General features: G+C 52.0%; 4 protein-coding genes across 4 annotated transcripts; 2 read left to right on the top strand and 2 right to left on the bottom strand.

Annotated features, from left to right (window-relative positions):
* Positions 1–85: 85 nt before the first annotated feature.
* On the top strand, positions 86–3,287 carry INS49_002147 (uncharacterized protein; the record flags this gene model as incomplete). The annotated part of the gene is made up of 5 exons (XM_043162961.1): positions 86–472; positions 533–1,111; positions 1,395–1,731; positions 1,785–1,810; positions 2,160–3,287. 5 exons carry the CDS (start codon positions 86–88, stop codon positions 3,285–3,287), a joined length of 2,457 nt encoding a protein of 818 aa, XP_043031467.1.
* A 1,487-nt stretch (positions 3,288–4,774) lies between these two features.
* Positions 4,775–8,455, top strand: INS49_002148 (uncharacterized protein; the record flags this gene model as incomplete). Its single annotated transcript, XM_043162962.1, has 6 exons — positions 4,775–4,780; positions 4,842–5,121; positions 5,175–5,408; positions 5,516–5,593; positions 5,709–5,954; positions 6,201–8,455. 6 exons carry the CDS (start codon positions 4,775–4,777, stop codon positions 8,453–8,455), a joined length of 3,099 nt encoding a protein of 1,032 aa, XP_043031468.1.
* A 462-nt stretch (positions 8,456–8,917) lies between these two features.
* INS49_002149 (uncharacterized protein) lies at positions 8,918–10,569 on the bottom strand (the record flags this gene model as incomplete). The annotated part of the gene is made up of 4 exons (XM_043162963.1): positions 8,918–9,952; positions 10,045–10,170; positions 10,279–10,388; positions 10,554–10,569. 4 exons carry the CDS (start codon positions 10,567–10,569, stop codon positions 8,918–8,920), a joined length of 1,287 nt encoding a protein of 428 aa, XP_043031469.1.
* Positions 10,570–12,293: 1,724 nt separating this feature from the next.
* Positions 12,294–13,029, bottom strand: INS49_002150 (uncharacterized protein; the record flags this gene model as incomplete). The annotated part of the gene is made up of 4 exons (XM_043162964.1): positions 12,294–12,546; positions 12,607–12,698; positions 12,767–12,855; positions 12,924–13,029. 4 exons carry the CDS (start codon positions 13,027–13,029, stop codon positions 12,294–12,296), a joined length of 540 nt encoding a protein of 179 aa, XP_043031470.1.
* Positions 13,030–16,589: the final 3,560 nt, after the last annotated feature.

Consider the following 16,589-nt stretch of genomic DNA (forward strand, 5'->3'; position numbering starts at 1 on the left):
ATGGGCAAAGACGTCGAGTAAGATGAATACCTACTTACCGCCGTCTCTTTGTACCCATACTGATTTGATGTTTGCGGAAGGCAAGATGTCTGACCAAGAAGAGCTGGATGAGGATCGTCTGCTCCAGGAGGGGATTCTCTTGTCCTTGATGGAGCAGGAGAGCCCTGACTCTGCGGCAAAGAGCAGAGCAGCTGCTAAACGTGGCGCCGACAAGCAGCTGGCCAGAGATGTCGTCAAACGGTCAAGAGCAACTCCCACCACAAGCACCAGGCCAAATACCAGACTGGCCTTCCCAAACGGTGCCCTCCGCATCACCCGCACACCAGGCAGGTCGAGGGCCAAGAATTGCGTCAATCTCACAGACGTGATACACAAGGACAGCCTTTTATCTGCCTGTGTCTTTTCCTTTTTCATAGCAAACGAGGAGCTGTTCAAGCACCTTCCACTGTCGCGTACCTCGAATGCTGTTCCGGTATTGCACCCCGGCCCATGATCTCAAGCATGCGACCGCCTGAGCTAACTTTATTTACAGATATATATCGGACGAGACGCAAAAATGGATCCTATGCTCCCCAAGGCATGCCGCAAGAGTGGTGTTGCGCCCAGGGAGAAGATTTCCAAGAAACAGCTGCAGGACCTTCGCCCTCAGCTGGAGCAGCTGCATCGTCAGGAGTACGGGCCCAACTACCACGCCTTTTATGCCTGGTCATCGGGCTCTTCACACTCAAAAATCCTTGCTCTAGTATATCCGGGATTCTTAAGGATCGTCATTACGTCCTGCAATATGATGGACATAGACACCGAGCTGGGTGACAACCATTGGTATATACACGACTTGCCCAAGCTCGCCACTCAGCAGCAAAGCCTGTCCACCTTCGAATCAGACCTACTTGTTCACCTGAAAGCCCTGGGAACACCCATTGACTTCATAAGTTCCATACAGGGGAAGTATGATTACTCAACAGTCAAGGTTCATCTGGTCACGTCTGTCCCTGGAACGTACTCAGGCACCAAAGCCCAGGACTGTGGCCTCCTCCGCCTCCGGCACATCATCAGAGGCTTGGACCTGAACCTACCACAAAAGAAGCGCCAGGGGAAGCTGCAGATTGAAGTATGCGCAGCCAGTCTCGGAAACTTGTCTGCAAGATGGATTGATGGGTTTTACGACTGCGCTCTGGGACGCAAGTACGTTGAGATCACCGAAGACTGTGACGTGCCAAACTATCTCAGTCTGTTCTATCCGACCGTTGAGGACGTCAGGTCAGCAGACGAGGACGCACAACATGGCGCCAGCAACATTGGGTGCCACATACGCCCTTGGAAGGAGGCACCAAAGGCAGTCAAGAATATCTTCCATCATTACCGCTCTAAGGACTCCGGCACTCTTCCACCAGAAGCTCATCCTCGCATACGACCCCACAACATCTTCCTCGCTACCATACTATATCTACATAGGCTCCGCGAATCTGTCGTCTTCTGCATGGGGAGCACTTGAAAATGACAAGAAGGAGAACAGGGCGACGTGCGATTTGAAGCTCATCAAAACCTCCAACTTTGAGTGCGGCGTCGTGATTCCGGGCAACGTTGTTGAGAGTGTTCTCCAGCCGGGGACAAGCAGCTGGCAGGACGACATCGTGCCATACGCCCAAGCTGCGAGCAAATACGACATCGGAAAGGACAGGCCTTGGAACGACCCAAGATGGGTGAAGGATTTCCGGGACGACTACAATGGTGATTGAGGTAGTGGAATTAGGTCTGCATGGGCCATCGGCTCATTGCTGCAGTCAAGGGTTTGACCCTGAAGAAGGTGGTGGGACGGAAACACGGCAGGGTGGGATGCTCGCATTCTTGACAGATTTCAACTCCCTCCGTTAGGCCAGACCGGCTCGTCTGGACGTGCAGATCGCAGCAATGACCTCGCGACTTCTCAAGCGGTCAATCTGCAGGTTGCCATGGGAAAATTGACTGCGATAGCCTCCCCAACCCGCCATAGTGGGCCCAGGCTCAGTCGAGGCATGTCGTGTGTGTAAGTCGGTATTACCCTGGATTTTGGCCCTCACGGGCGCTCGCTCCCGCCGACCACGTAGATACCACCCGTCGCGTGCAATGTACTAATTCATGGCCTGTCAAGGACCAGCAGATTCCTCCCACCTGCCCAGCCCATAGCGGTGGCGCTGTTATTCCTGCTCGCGAACTTGCTCGCGCCGGTGGTCGCGTACACGAGCCTCTCCGATGACAGCCTGCACCGAATACCCGCTGGCGGCGCCGACTTCGACATCCACAATGACGCCGGGCTGCTCGCGCCCATCCTGATCCCACGCGTGCCCGACACCCCAGGCTCCGAAAAAGTTCAGCAGCACTTTGCCGACTTCTTCGAGAGCAGCCTGCCGGGCTGGGCCGTCGAATGGCACAACTCGACGTCCAAGACCCCGGCCACGGGCAACAAGCTCGTGTCGTTCCGCAACCTGATCCTGCGCCGCGACCCTCCATGGGCCGCCGTCGGCGACGTCGCGCGGCTGACCCTCGCCGCACACTACGACAGCCTGTACAGACCTGAGGGTTTCATCGGGGCGACGGACAGCGCTGCGCCGTGCGCCATGTTGCTGCACGTCGCGCGGAGCGTGGACGAGGCGCTGACGAAGAAGTGGGAGTCCATGCAAGCTGCCGGGGACACGGATGGCCTCGAAGAAGAGAAGGGCGTGCAGATACTTCTGCTGGACGGGGAAGAGGCTTGGGTGCAGTGGACTGATACGGACAGCACGTACGGTTCCCGCTCGCTTGCCTCACACTGGGACAGCGAAGTCCACCCGGCCGCGTCGGTCTTCAAGCACCCAATCGACTCGATCTCTCTCTTCGTGCTGCTTGATCTGCTTGGCGCGAGTGACCCGCATGTGCCGTCCTACTTCCCAACGACGCATTGGGCATACCAGAACCTAGCTAAGATTGAGGACCGAATGCGCCAACTGAAGCTGCTCGCGTCGAAGCCCAAGGGCCATTTCCTCCCGGACACCAAAAAGGAGCCGTGGCAGTTCTATCGCGGGTTTGTCCAGGACGACCATGTGCCATTCATGGATCGGGGAGTAGAGATTCTGCATCTGATCCCGACGCCTTTCCCGGCGTCCTGGCACAAGATGGAGGATGACGGCGAGCACCTCGACGGACTTGCTGTGCAGGACTGGGCAAAGCTCATTACGGCTTTTGTGGCTGAATGGATGGACCTCGAAGGCTTCATGCCACCTCTGAAAGGGGATCATGCGGATGACAGACTTCGCAAGACAGAGCTGTGATGGACCACTTTGTTAGGCACACAAAGGTATCTGTGCTATAATCATTTGCCTTTTGGGCCCTAATCCAAATGGTTGAAGGCTGAAACTGCATGCTTGTCTCCGGTTGCTTATCGACGCGAACCGTGACACTTGGTCCCATGATCGCCTCATAAGATATGCGCTATCTCGCTGACGGATTGTTGCCCTGCAGCAAGAGCGGGAGGGATTCCCCGATCGGGATTAAGTATGCAATTGCGCCACATAGAATCTCCTGCACGATTGTATTCCTGTTGGTCCTCGATATCAGTGCACGCAGGGGCACGGCTCGCAACTCTTATATCCGATGGCGCGTTGTCTCGTATTCCGGTGGCCGGGCCTCGAGTCCCGTTGTCCCTGCTTACGCCCTGGGAACCCGGCGAATTTCAGTGTAAACAAACATCCAAGGGCGACCTCATCGAGGAGCCATGATGGAGGCAGCTTTGCTTCTTGCGCAAGCCTCCTTGCTATTGACTACTTCCGCTGTCTGTAACATTGCATTTCTTCTTTTGGCACCATGGAGCCTTCGGAAACTCTACGGATCGCCCGTCGTGGTTCGAGTAAGCTGGCAAAGGAGAGGAAAAATTGTAAAAAAATACTGTTCCACGACGCTTCCACGGTGCGAAAGATACTGAGTCCATGAACAGATGGCAGGAATACTTTACAGTGTTTGTCAGCTTGTCCTCTTGCTCTCGGCGGTGGCATTTGCCCACAATGGAGAGTCAGCGCCGCCGCCTCTCACCTACGCCGAGACAGCATCAGGGCTCATTGGAGCTCTGGCTTTGCTCTGGGTATCGTGTTTGGCACACTGGCGATCAATTGATCCTTCTGGCCTTGTGGTCGCGTACCTGTCAGCCAAGTTGGCTTGTTATGCAGTCCTGGCCTCTGTCCCGGGCGTCGCTCATGACAGGCCGCTTGAAGTCGCCCGAGGATGCTCGATCATACCCCTCCTATTTCTCGAACTCCAGGGTAAAAGGTCCATACTGCTGCCTCCCTACCAATCTGAGCCGCCCGAGGCCACGACAAGCTTCTTGGGGAGAGTGCTGTTCACGTGGATTAATCCGATCCTGTTTTCCGGGTACACGAAGATTCTCCATGGGGATGATCTCCCTCCACTCGACCGGGATTTGGACTCAAACAATCTCAGACAGGCGATCTTGCGAGCATGGGACCAGAGAGGTTCGTGTCTATTCCAGCTAGTCTTTCAAGTCTTTCCGTCTTTTGTGGAACGTTTCTAAGCCGGTCTCACAGCAAAACCTGAGGGGGCGACCACCCTGCCTCGGGTTCTCCTGGGTTGCATTTTGACACCCTTCTTGACGGCAGTCATACCGAGAATAGCTGTCGTTGCTTTTCGATTTGCCCAGACCCTTCTTGTCAGCCGGGCTATCCGCTTCGTGACCCATTTCTCTGCCGCGAGTGACGGGTCTGGAGCATACTGGCTAGTCGTTGAGGCAACCGTCGTATATGTCGGCATGGCGGTAAGTGTGCCTCGTAGAATTTATGTACCAAGATTCTCCTAGACTAATGTCCAATGGACAGGTTTCGACTTCGGTCTACCAGCACCGCGTCAACCGCCTCGAGGTCATGACCAGGGGCATAATGGTTAGCTTGATCCACAGTCGGGCCCTCGAAGTTCGATATAGCGAGGCCGAGGACGGAAAAGTAGCCACCTTGGCAAGCAACGATATCAGCAATATGGAGGACTCTGCCAGGATGATCCACGAGACCTGGGCTCAGTTCGTGGAAGTCGTTGTTGGCACATTCCTCTTGTCAAGGCAGGTGGGCTGGCTGTGGCCATTACCACTGGTGCTGATTTTCTGTAAGAAGCACCCGTAGTTCTCGCCAGTGCGATGGTCGCTGACTTGAACCCAGTTTGCTCCCGTGTCAGTCGCTACGTTGCTCAGCACCTGAAGCCAGAGCAAGGCAAATGGAATGTGGCTACTCAGCAGCGGATCTCATTCACAAACTCGATCCTGAGCTCCGTCAAGAATATAAAGATGCTTGGTATGCAGCAGGCTGTAGCCGATCGTATTCGAGACCTCAGAAAGCACGAGATGGATGCTGCCAGAGGAGTCAGATTGCTCACGGTTCAGTACGGTGCCAGCGGTAAGCTGAACTGCTTTTCAGAACTTAAAACAATATACTGACAGTCTTGTTTTTAGCAAACGCACTGGGGCTTTTTGCGCCTGTTTTTACTGTTGTTCTGTACGCAGCTCTTGCGGTACTTCGTGGAGATGTGATGGGTGCCGAGACCGCGTTCACCACCGTTGCACTTCTCTTGATGATCACTCGTATGTCACAAGTCCATTCTATCTTTTCTTGGGTAAACTCCAGTACTCTCAAGACACATTTACGAGGCTTGAGCGGGTTGTAAGTTGAACATGTGCTGACACAATCATCGAGCAGACCCTGCAAATATGATTATGACTTTTGTTCCTCGGGCTGTCATAGCCTACTCCGGTTTCGAACGGATCCAATCGTACCTCCTGGACGACCATGATCGAGATCGGTCACGGGCAACAACTCCATTTCCAATCAATGGATCTAGTGCGGCTACACTCAAGTTCGCTATTGAGTTGGCCAATGTTTCCATCCCCGGTACAGATGATTCGAAGCCGATACTGAAAGACATCAGCTTCGGCATTCGTCGAGGTTCGCTTGTCATCTGTACAGGGCCAGTAGGCTCAGGCAAAACCACCCTTGCCAACGCGATCCTAGGCGAGGTATCTCCTTCAGAAGGAACCATTACAGTCTCACCGGAACGAGTTGCCTACTGCTCGCAATCGCCATGGCTGCCAAGCCAGGTGGTTCGAGATGTCATCTGTGGGCCAACCGGGTCCCATGGGCGCGACGAAGCATGGTACCAGAGAACAATAAAAGCCTGTTGTCTTGATTCAGACTTCAAGGCGCTCCCGGACGGCGACCTCACGCCCGTTGGAAGCAAAGGCATGAATCTCTCTGGAGGACAACGCCAGAGGATAGCTTTGGCCCGCGCCATATTCTCACGATGCAAAATCCTAGTCCTGGATGATAGCCTTAGTGCTCTGGATGAGAAGACCCAAAGCCACGTCGTTGAGAACCTGCTCATGCCGGGAGGCATACTTCGCGACGGCGCAATAACAGTCTTCTGGATCACGACCTCCACCAAGTTCTTCAACTTGGCGGATGACATAATCGTCCTCGCCGATGGCACCGTGAAAGAAAGGGGAACGTGGGCTCACCTTCGAGAGAGCGACCCCTTGATTGACGAGGTCATCCATCCCCATCTTGAAACACCAGTGACATTCGCCGAGGCTCAGACGATAAGACAGTCTCGGGCAGAGATTCTGAACGACGGGTCAAAAGATCTTGCCCGGAAAAATGGCGATCTGTCCCTATACAGCTACTATCTGAGATCAGCAGGGTTCAGAAGCGTCGGGGCTATGTCTTTGGCCGGAGTGTCCTACTCCTTCTTCAATACATTTACCCATTACTGGTTGAAAATGTGGACGGATTCCGGGTCAAGAAACACGACACTCTACATGACGGGCTACATGGCCCTCCTAACGCTAGCATACGCCTCAACAGTCACCGGCATGTTCTATACAAACCTCCGCATCGCCCCAAACTCGGGGCTCGCCCTCCACGGCCGCCTCCTCGTCGCCATCGTGTCCGCCCCGCTGCGGTACTTCTCAGGGACCGACTCCGGGTCGATACTCAACCGCTTCGGACAGGACATCCAGCTGGTCGACAAGCAGCTGGCACCCGCGCTCCAGTCGCTGAACAACCAGGTCTTCAAGCTGCTCGGCCAGTCCTGCGTGCTGCTCGCGTCGCAGCCACTGATGGCGCTCTCCCTTCCCCACAGCGCGGCCGTCGTCTACGCCGTGCAGAAGGTGTACCTGCGCACGTCGCGCCAGCTGCGGCTCCTGGAGCTCGAGTCCCGCGCCGCCGTCTTCTCCAGCTTCCTCGAGACCGTCCAGGGCGCGCCGACCATCCGCGCGTTCGGGTGGGGCCGCGAGACCGCGCGGCAGAACGTCGACACCCTCGACGGTTCCCAGCGTCCGTTTTATTTGCTCCTCTGCCTGCAGCGGTGGCTCAATGTCGTGCTGAACCTGCTCATCGCCGCCATCGCCGTCGGCACCATCGGGCTGGCCGTCCTGTATAGGGATTCCACGACTGGGGGCCAGGTCGGCATGGCCCTGAACGTCATCCTCGTCGCGAACACGACGCTACTCTCGCTGGTTGGTGCGTGGACAGACCTCGAGATCTCGCTCGGGGCCGTGGCGAGGCTGAAGGAGGCTGAGACCGAGACGCCCAGGGAGGACCAGCCGGGTGAATGCGACGTGCCACCTAGCAAGTGGCCCAGCAGGGGCGAGATCGTCCTGAGTGGTGTGACAGCCGCATACGGCCCATCGGCCGTCGCACTCAGGAACGTGGACCTCAGGGTTGAGGCGGGCCAGATGGTAGTAGTGTGCGGGCGGACGGGCAGCGGCAAGTCCTCTCTGCTCCTCTCGCTGCTCAGGCTGCTCGACACAATCGAGGGGACCATCGCGGTCGACGGCGTCGAGCTCTCCACGCTGCCAAGGTCACTGGCCCGCGAAGGGGCGTTCATCACCGTCGCGCAGGAGGCCTTCTTTCTGCCGCAGGCAAGCCTGCGCTTCAACCTCGACCCGGAGCTGAAAGCCCCTTCGTCCGTCATCACGGCGGCGCTGAGGCGGACCGGGCTCTGGGACCTGCTTGTCGGCGCCGGAACAGATAATCACCACGAGATGCCTTTTGGAGATGATCAGCATGCTGAGGAGACGATCGTCCTCGATAAGCCCTTCTCTTCCCTGCCCGTACTCTCAGCGGGCCAAACACAGCTCCTCGCCCTCACTCGGGCACTCGTGCGCAGGTCTGTCTTGTCAGGCGCTTCCATTTCTGCGGAGCACTACACGGACTTTGACCGCGTGGGATCCAGGCCGATCGTTCTGCTCGATGAGGTCACGTCGTCGCTCGACCCAGTAACAGAGGGGAAATTGCTAGATATTGTCCGGGAGGAGTTTGTCGACCAGGGCCACACCGTTGTGATGGTGACGCACAAGTTGGATGCCGTGAAGGGCAGGCTGAGGGACAGGAGGGACGCCGTTGTATGGGTGGGACAAGGGCGGATTGAACGAGTAGAGGTTATGTGAGGTTCGGTGGTGTCACAATTTGATAGTGATCCTCCGTCGGGAAAATATGCGCTTCGCTGTATTTCTTACTAGATGGGTTTTGTGTCGTTATTCTGAAGTCAACTGCCCTTTTGCGGCTGTGCCGTCCCGACGCCATTTCCCATGCAACATAATTATATAAACAGAGCCCTGGCCCATGAACGTAGTTCAGTCATCCAGCCAGCCCATCCTCTTGCAGGTCAACGAGCGCTCTGGACCGCCAATGAAGTCTAAAGCAAAGCGCTCTAGGTCTGATGAACAAAAGTAAGAAGTATTTCTCTACTCCTCAAGGTGCTGCCGCAGTATCTTCATTGCTGAAGCAGCCACCCGGGGTCGCCTTTCCGCGCCTCTGTCACCTTGAGAGCGTTTCTCCTGAGCCTTCTTCCCATCCAAGATGGTGCCGTTTGTCGCTTGGCTTCTCCTATCCGCTTGCTCGTCGTGTTCCTATTGCGCCTTCTTCCCGTTCACGGCGGTGCCATTCGTTGCTTCGCCTCTCTTCTCCGCTTGCTCTCTCCTCCTGGTCTCTTCAATCTTCTCAGGCGGCACCGTCAACGCCCTGATGCCCAAGTAGTCGCAGATGGAACCAGTCACTAAGAAAGCCCAACGGAAATATGCAATCATCGCGAAGACGAAATAACCGTACAGATATGCTGTCTCCACCTCGGCGGTAACTGCGGGCAGTCCAAACCGTGGCAGGTTGCCCAAGATAGCGCCGCCTACCAGCGGGAACAGCATTACGGTCCAGTATGGGAAGGGCTGGCGCGTCAGGTGCGCGAGGATCATCTTGGTCGTCATGCGGCCGAAGACGAAGCTCATGGTCAGGCAGAACAGCACAAGGTGGTTCTCACGGCGCAGCGTGGAAAAGGGGCTGTACAGCCAGAATCCGATGGAGAATGTGTAGACGGCCATCGGGGTCCACTCGAGGAAAACGGGCGCGATCGGCAGCTTCTGTCTTCGGCGCGCCTCGACCACGTGCTTGATGCATCCCGGCACATGGACGAACAAACCCCCTACTATTGTAAGTGCCCATATGTCGCGCACGGCAAGATCGCCTAGCCGGTCTGCGTAGCCGAAGGTGTAGTCCTCTCCCAGGACCTTGACGACGGGAGTCGTCCAAATCTGCGGGCCGTAGACTCCAGACAGAGCCATGATAGAAGCGGCGATGAGGAGGCCCTCTGTCGGACCGTTGATGAAACCCAGGTAAAGCGTGTGGCTGTGGTATGTCTCCCAGGTGGAAAAGAACATGGGGATGCAGGGGCACAGCGCGGTGAAGACGCCTGTCTTGGACGTGCCGAGGCCCATGGCAGCCGTCTCGAGAAGCGACGCAAGGGTACAGTTGAGAGAATCGATGCCGTGGTCAAAAAGCTCGCCGAGACCGCTCGACGTGCCCGTCCGCCGCGCTTGTTTGCCATCTATGTTGTCCATGGTCTGGTACATGAAGAGACCGAGTGCGAAGCTGAAGTACAGCCATGAGGGCCCCTGATGCGGGACACCGGTTAGCTGCGGCTCCTCGTTCGTGCACTTCCTGCCCGTGGGCGAGAACTGGATGCTTCAGGGGCAGGGTAACGTACTGGGCCTATTAGATCTGGCACGAATAGTACAAGTAGTCCAACATTGGCCAGGATAAAGAAGAAGCCGACGAGCGTGACCGTGTTCGGTGCCATCCATACTGGTAGTAGACCTGCGGCCCAGTTCCACTGCCGCCCATAGATGTGTTAGCTGGCTGTAATTCGTGCGGTGCTCGGGCGGTCGGCGCGCAGAGGCTCGCGGCGAGGGCAGGTTTCGAGGCGAGGATTGGCACGTACGTATGGTCGAAGGATGTAATACGAGACAGGCGACTTGTCGACAGCAGAGTATTTATACGACTTAAGATGTACCAGGGCCTCTTCTGAGACGCACTCGGCGGCGGCTTCTTCTGTCGGCCACGAATACATGTGTTAGCACTCGGCGTACGCAGTTGGGCTGGCCTCGTCGCACCCGTGCTGGGATTTTTCAGGGCCATGAAGCCCCTGAGCATGAGCAGCCCAGCAAGGCTGCGCAAGGTTCTACCGGCGGGATCCTGAGAAAAGGGGACACGAACTGCTGTTAGGAGCCATTGTATGGTTGGTGCTGCGGCTGCCCAGATCGATGTCGTAGAGGTGAGTGAAGCAGAAGACGCAGCGATGCGAGGCGGGGAAGTGTAATCGGATTATGCCTCCAGAAGCGGCATGCTTGTTGTGGGGTGGGAGTGGCAGTGTCCCGAGGCCAGGCCGGACGAGTTGATCAAGAGTCGGGAGATTGAGAACCTTGGAAGAGCTTGTTCCTAGTTGCGTTTCGAGGCTCGGGAGAGGGCAACCTGCCAAAGACCCAGATTCGTCACTGGCGGAGGCAGGCGCTGCTCGCTTGATTGGCCAGCTCAGCATTTCATCCATGACCCCTGCAGCTTGTCCCACTCACATGCCTGCTGGCTGTACGGCATCTAACAGTTGTGAACCGCTCGCTATGCACTGCTCCCCTCTTCCAAGCCAGGCTGAGCTCGGCCACGCCTACCCGAGGTGCGTGTGTGACTTGTCGTGTAGGCCCTCTCCGTCTCGTCACTTGTCAACCACGGAGACGACGGGAAAGGCTGAGTGCTTGGGAGACAGGACTCAGTCGACGACCCCTTCTTCTGTCATTACACCCATACACTACCTCCCGCGGGGTCCTTTCCTCAGACTGGGGTACCCCTGGCTTGCACTAGTCCGCAGCCGAGCTTCTAGAAAAAGTCCTCACATAACAGCAGTATTTTCCCTCAACGCTTTACTTCGCACTTGCCATTGCCAATGCTGAGAGTGGCAGATCCTCCTCATGGGACGACAATGTTCCCATAATTTGAGGGTGTAGTGGACTTGTCTGGATGCATTTGCTCAGGCTCTGAGTGTTGCCAAGGCATGCTGCTGGCGGATCTTTGTTCCTTTTTCTGAGAGCTGCACGCTGCTGACACGTGAAAGCCGTCCCAATGTCCCATCGCTCAGCTCGCCGTTCCGAGACAAGATGGAGGGGGAGGAGGGGGAGGAGGAGGGACGATGAAGACCACCAATGTGGTTGCCCCAAACTTGTTTCCCCCCCAGCTTGATAATTGCGGCAAGCCGAGGCCGAACAGAACGAGGGAAAATATTCCTGCCTTTACCGCATCAGGCGCGAGGTCGACGGAAGGAGCAAGGTTGCATCAGGGCATTAAGATCTATACTCATCGAACTCTATTCGAAGGAAACTGGTCTTCGACTGGTGTGGGGGCGTGCGAAGGGTCATCGTAATCACAGCTCGGCTCTCTTGGCACCCTGGCCTACAGCTGAGAACCCTGCCTGGTTGAACAAAGCCTGAGGGGGTGGGGGGACCCGGTATTGGTGATGAATCACCGTCTAACATTGTGTCAACAAGCCTGCAGCTCTCGTCTCGATCACATTCGCACTGAAACCGCTTGAATCGACGAGTGACTACACTATGCCAATCTGTCCAAAACCAACAGGCCCAGCTCTGAGCACAAAATCGCTTCTTCATGCTGATACTGCCTAGTGTGTAAATCCCAAAGACTGGAGCAGCAAAACGCCTCTCCATGAAAACCCATGCTCCTGATGCAATGAATGACTGACGCCGCGCACGTATTTAGACATTAGTCGCTCCATTGTATGTAAAAGTGTGTGCATGTAACCGAAAAGCACTCCTTTCTGGAGGAAACACCTCTGCCGGGAGATGCGTCCCTAAGGTAAGCGGGCGCTGCTTGGGAACGTGTGACAAGCCCTGCCGCAGGCCGGACCTCCGACACCACAGTGTCCCTCCCTATCCCATGGACATGTCCCTCTTACAGCATGTATGCGAAGCCCATGAAGAAGATTCCCAGCGTACCACTCATGGCGTACAATCTGGCCATCTCGAACGAGGGCGCCTTTGAGGCCCCGCTGGAAGACGACGAGGAGGCACTCGATCCAGACGGGCCATCAAAGACTTGGGTAGGATTTGCGGATGTCGAGCTCGCGGTCTGCGAGGTTGCAGTCGCCGTCGCGCTTGTCTCGTTGGCAGTGCTGGGGTTGCTGGCGCCACAGGGGTGGTCCTGCCTGCAAGCGCTCGCGCAGCTGCTGTCTGAGCCGCAAGCCTTCTCACACTGATTGCCCCACTCCGTGCAGACGAAATAGGGAAGAGTGAGGGAGTACTCAGACACGTTGGGCTGCGTGTTGTCACCGCAAAGACATCCGTATGTGAGCGTCTCCTGTGAGGAGCACATGCTTGTTAGGAACGTGCCTCAGTTGTTCACCTCAACTAGAGGGATGGACTCACCGGATCACAGGTGTTCACCTGGGCCCCTGTGTCCGACTGGTCCCGGCAAATGGACGGACATGTGCTGATTTCGGACTGGCACCAGCTCCCTGGTGGTAGAATATCAGTGACCTGGACCAATTTGGAAACATTTTTCAGCTGTGGCAGGTCCACTCACTTCTTGTGCTCAGCGGAACGCTGCTGGGTTCGATTCTGTAGTCTGCCTGAACGGTGGCGACCAAAGCAGTTGCTACCGCCAGAAAGGCTGTCCTGAATGAAGGCATGATGTACAAAGGACGTCTGAACGATTGGTACTGGATGACAATGACAATGACAATGATAATGTCGTATGCTGCCTGAAGGCTAGTTAGTTGTGCACGATGCTAGTCGGGGGTTTGGCAAATAGAGAAAATATTTGAGAAGTTGACAGAGTTCTGAAACTGCTCCGAGGGTCATGTCTGTGTCTGGTGGAATACTTACACTTCTGGGAAGGAGCAGAGGCAATGCAAACGACTCAAGCACCGATGTGAATAAGGACGTCGTACAGTGAGGTAGGTAATGGTCCAAGCGAGGCGGACACGGGGCAGGCTGGGTATTATGATTGATGAATCTTGAAGGGGGAAACAGCGAGTGTCAACCACCACAGTCCACAGAGATGTACGACTTTCCAAAAGAAGACGGGATATCAACGGGCAAGAGCTCTGGAGGAAGAAGCTCGGAGCCCGGGGCAGCGTCTTAAGAAGAAATCACACACGAGAAATAAAGGAGGCATTAGAGCTAGGGCCCCTGTCCTTGCAGGAAGACACAGCTGCTTCGGCTATGGAGAATGTGGAGCAACTTAGAGTTGAGCTCGACCTTATTTGAGTTAGGCTGGGCTTGAATCCCCGGGAGGTCTGGCGGCGGTGGTAGGGATCAGGTCTCACGGCGCTGGGACATCTGGAGGAAATCCGAACTTTCGACCGCCAACCGAATCAATTGGGCCCTTTGATTGGGCAGGGAGGTAGGTCAAGATTCAGTCTTCCGTCGGCACCCTGCAAAGAGACCGCTCGGGCAGGGGTCTGAGGTATCAATCCGAGCGGTATTCCCAAGGGATCGCCTCCGTGGTGGACCATCCGGGAAGGAAGGTCGGGACTGCGCACTAGACATTTGTTGAACTGCCGCCATCTCTGGTCGTCTCGAATTGATCATTTTCCTCAACCCAGACCGACTGGGCAGATCGAGGGACTCGTCGGTGGGGATGGTGCCACGGCGATCCTTGGCCTGCAGAGGATGGGCAGTGGAATGAGCCCGGTCGGCAGGGCAAACAATCCTCTCTGCTGCCCACAAGCTCGACGTTGCCTGTACTGTGCAAGCGTCAGCCTGCACAGAGCTTGCAAGCTTATCTCGAGCTGCCATCCATGCATGGTCATTTGGGTGGTTGGGGGGCCCAGAATAGAGTGCAGCGCCGTCCACCGCAACGTCGCTCATTTTGAGCGCACCTGTGCTCTGGGAGGCAATCTCCTTCCCTCCCTCTTTCTCTTGGGCTCCTTCGCAAGCTCGTTGCTCGGCACAGCCTAGCCAGAGCCGGCCATGTGCAAGCGAGGATTTTTGCCTCTGGTCTCACCCATCACGAGGCCGCCGCGGCTCTGTTGGCTTGGTAGTCAGACCTCAGAGGTGGCTGGAACTTCGTATTCAGCGAGTCACCTCGTCTGCTCGCCCGAGGACCCTTGAGTTCCACACCCGGCAGGCTTGGAAACACAGGCAGCTTCCTACAGGTGGGTGGCACTCGGCTCCTCAGATCGGGCGGGCCGTGCATTAGACTCACGCAGCTAGCATTCCCTGTGTCTCCAGATCCTCCGTGGCTCCGTGGCTGCGTGGCCAGCGTTGGGACAGCAGGTGACTCCGAATTTGTGGATTCCAGAAGATGCACTGCATGTCCGCAGCGCAGACAAGACCCTGCGGCTGTGGACGATAAAACATGCTGCCTGGCAACTGCCAGGATACCTGTCGTGTGAAGCCTAGCTATCCTAGCAGTACACACCATCTTGCATTTGTCGTTGCAGCTCGATTGTCCATACGGGCCGTTCATCCCGTTCTTGGTGCTGTGTGGAGATGCCTGCTCCTCCTTTGCCGGCCCTCGGCTGGAGTCAGGAGAGTCGCCGAAGAGTGAGCCGCATTGCGGAGCACTGGCCTAGGCCCCACGGACGATGTCCTGCGAAGGGGTTGTGTCAGGGGGTTCTGCAATAAGAGGGTTGTATTCAGTTTCTGGTTGTGGTTTTGTCTAAGTTTATGCTAAAGGGCTGAGGGGCCGAGGATTACCTATTAATGCCCATAAGGGGTTTATGCAATACTCCTTCCTTATAATCTGCCCCCTTTAAAAAATAACGGCGCCCTTATAGCTAATAAATAATTTTAAGAGGTGCATTTAATAAATTAATTATTTTATATTTTATTTTTTAAATAAAGTATTAAGCTTAAATTATTTTTATTTTCTTTATAGTTTTTATTTTTATTTTTTAAAGCATTAAAGTTATTTTAAAATTTATTTTATAATTTATTATATTTTTTATAATTAATTATTTTTATATTTTTACTTAATTTAAAGTTATTTATAAAAAGTTTTAATTTAAAAGTATATTTATTATTAAGTAATTTAATAATAATATTTATAATATTTTAAATAATAAAAAAAGCATTAAATTTATTTATAATTATTTTAATAAATAAAGTATAATAGCTGCTTTTTAAAATATTAATTTATTTATTTTTCTTAATTAATTAATTTTTTAAGTTAATAATATATATAATATTAAGATTAAGTTATATTTAAAGTAAATTTCATTAAATCTTTAATTTAATGTTTTTTAATTATAATTTTATAATTTAAGCTTATTATTTATTAACTTTAATAATAAATTTAATATTTTTTATCTTATATTACTAATACTTTTACTATTTTATTAAAAGTAAGGGCATTATTAATAAGGAATATAAATAAATATTAATATATTTTATTATAAGTAAAAAAAGTAATATAAATTAAAGAGTTATTATATTTTTAATTAAAAATATGGTAAATTATAAGAATATATTAAACTTTATCTTTTTTAAATTATATTATAAACTTGCTATAAGTATTATATTAAATTTTTTTAATTAATTTTTTTTAATAAATTATATTTTTTAATTTAAAATAATATATAAAGATATTAAAATCGCTATTAAAGAAGTAATTATTAAGAGAAAGTAGTTTTTTAAATAGGTTTTCTTTAATTTTATTATATATAAATTTAATAGCTTTAGCATTTTTATTAAAATTACTTTTACTTAAAAATTCTTTAAATTTAAATTAAAATTTAGCTTAAAAAGAAAAAGTATTATAATTTATTATATTAAATAAATATTATAAAGAATATAATAAAGTTAAAGCTTTTTTAATTAATTAATTTATCTTTATATTTATATAAAAAAGATATTAATTAAATTTTTTATTAATAATATTTTATAATTTATTATAAATATATATTTATTACTTATATTTCTTTTTTTTATACTTTTTAATAAATTATAAAAGCTTTTTATTATATTCTTACTTTTATATTAAGTAAATAAAAATAAAGAAATTTATAACCTTATTAAGTTTATTAATTTTAATATTATTAAAATTATAAATTATTTATAATATAATATATAAATTTTTTATAATAATTATTAAGTTAACTTAATTATTTTAATATATAATATTGTTAATGTTTTTAATTTAAAGCTTTAAATTTTAAAAAAGATTTGCGGCTTAGCGCTTTGCTTTAAATTTATATTATTTAAGTTTATTTTTAAATAGCTTTTTGCTCTTATTTCTTTCCGC

This window comes from Diaporthe citri (genome assembly GCF_014595645.1).
Source record: "Diaporthe citri strain NFHF-8-4 chromosome Unknown scaffold_1, whole genome shotgun sequence".
Lineage (NCBI taxonomy): Eukaryota > Fungi > Ascomycota > Sordariomycetes > Diaporthales > Diaporthaceae > Diaporthe > Diaporthe citri.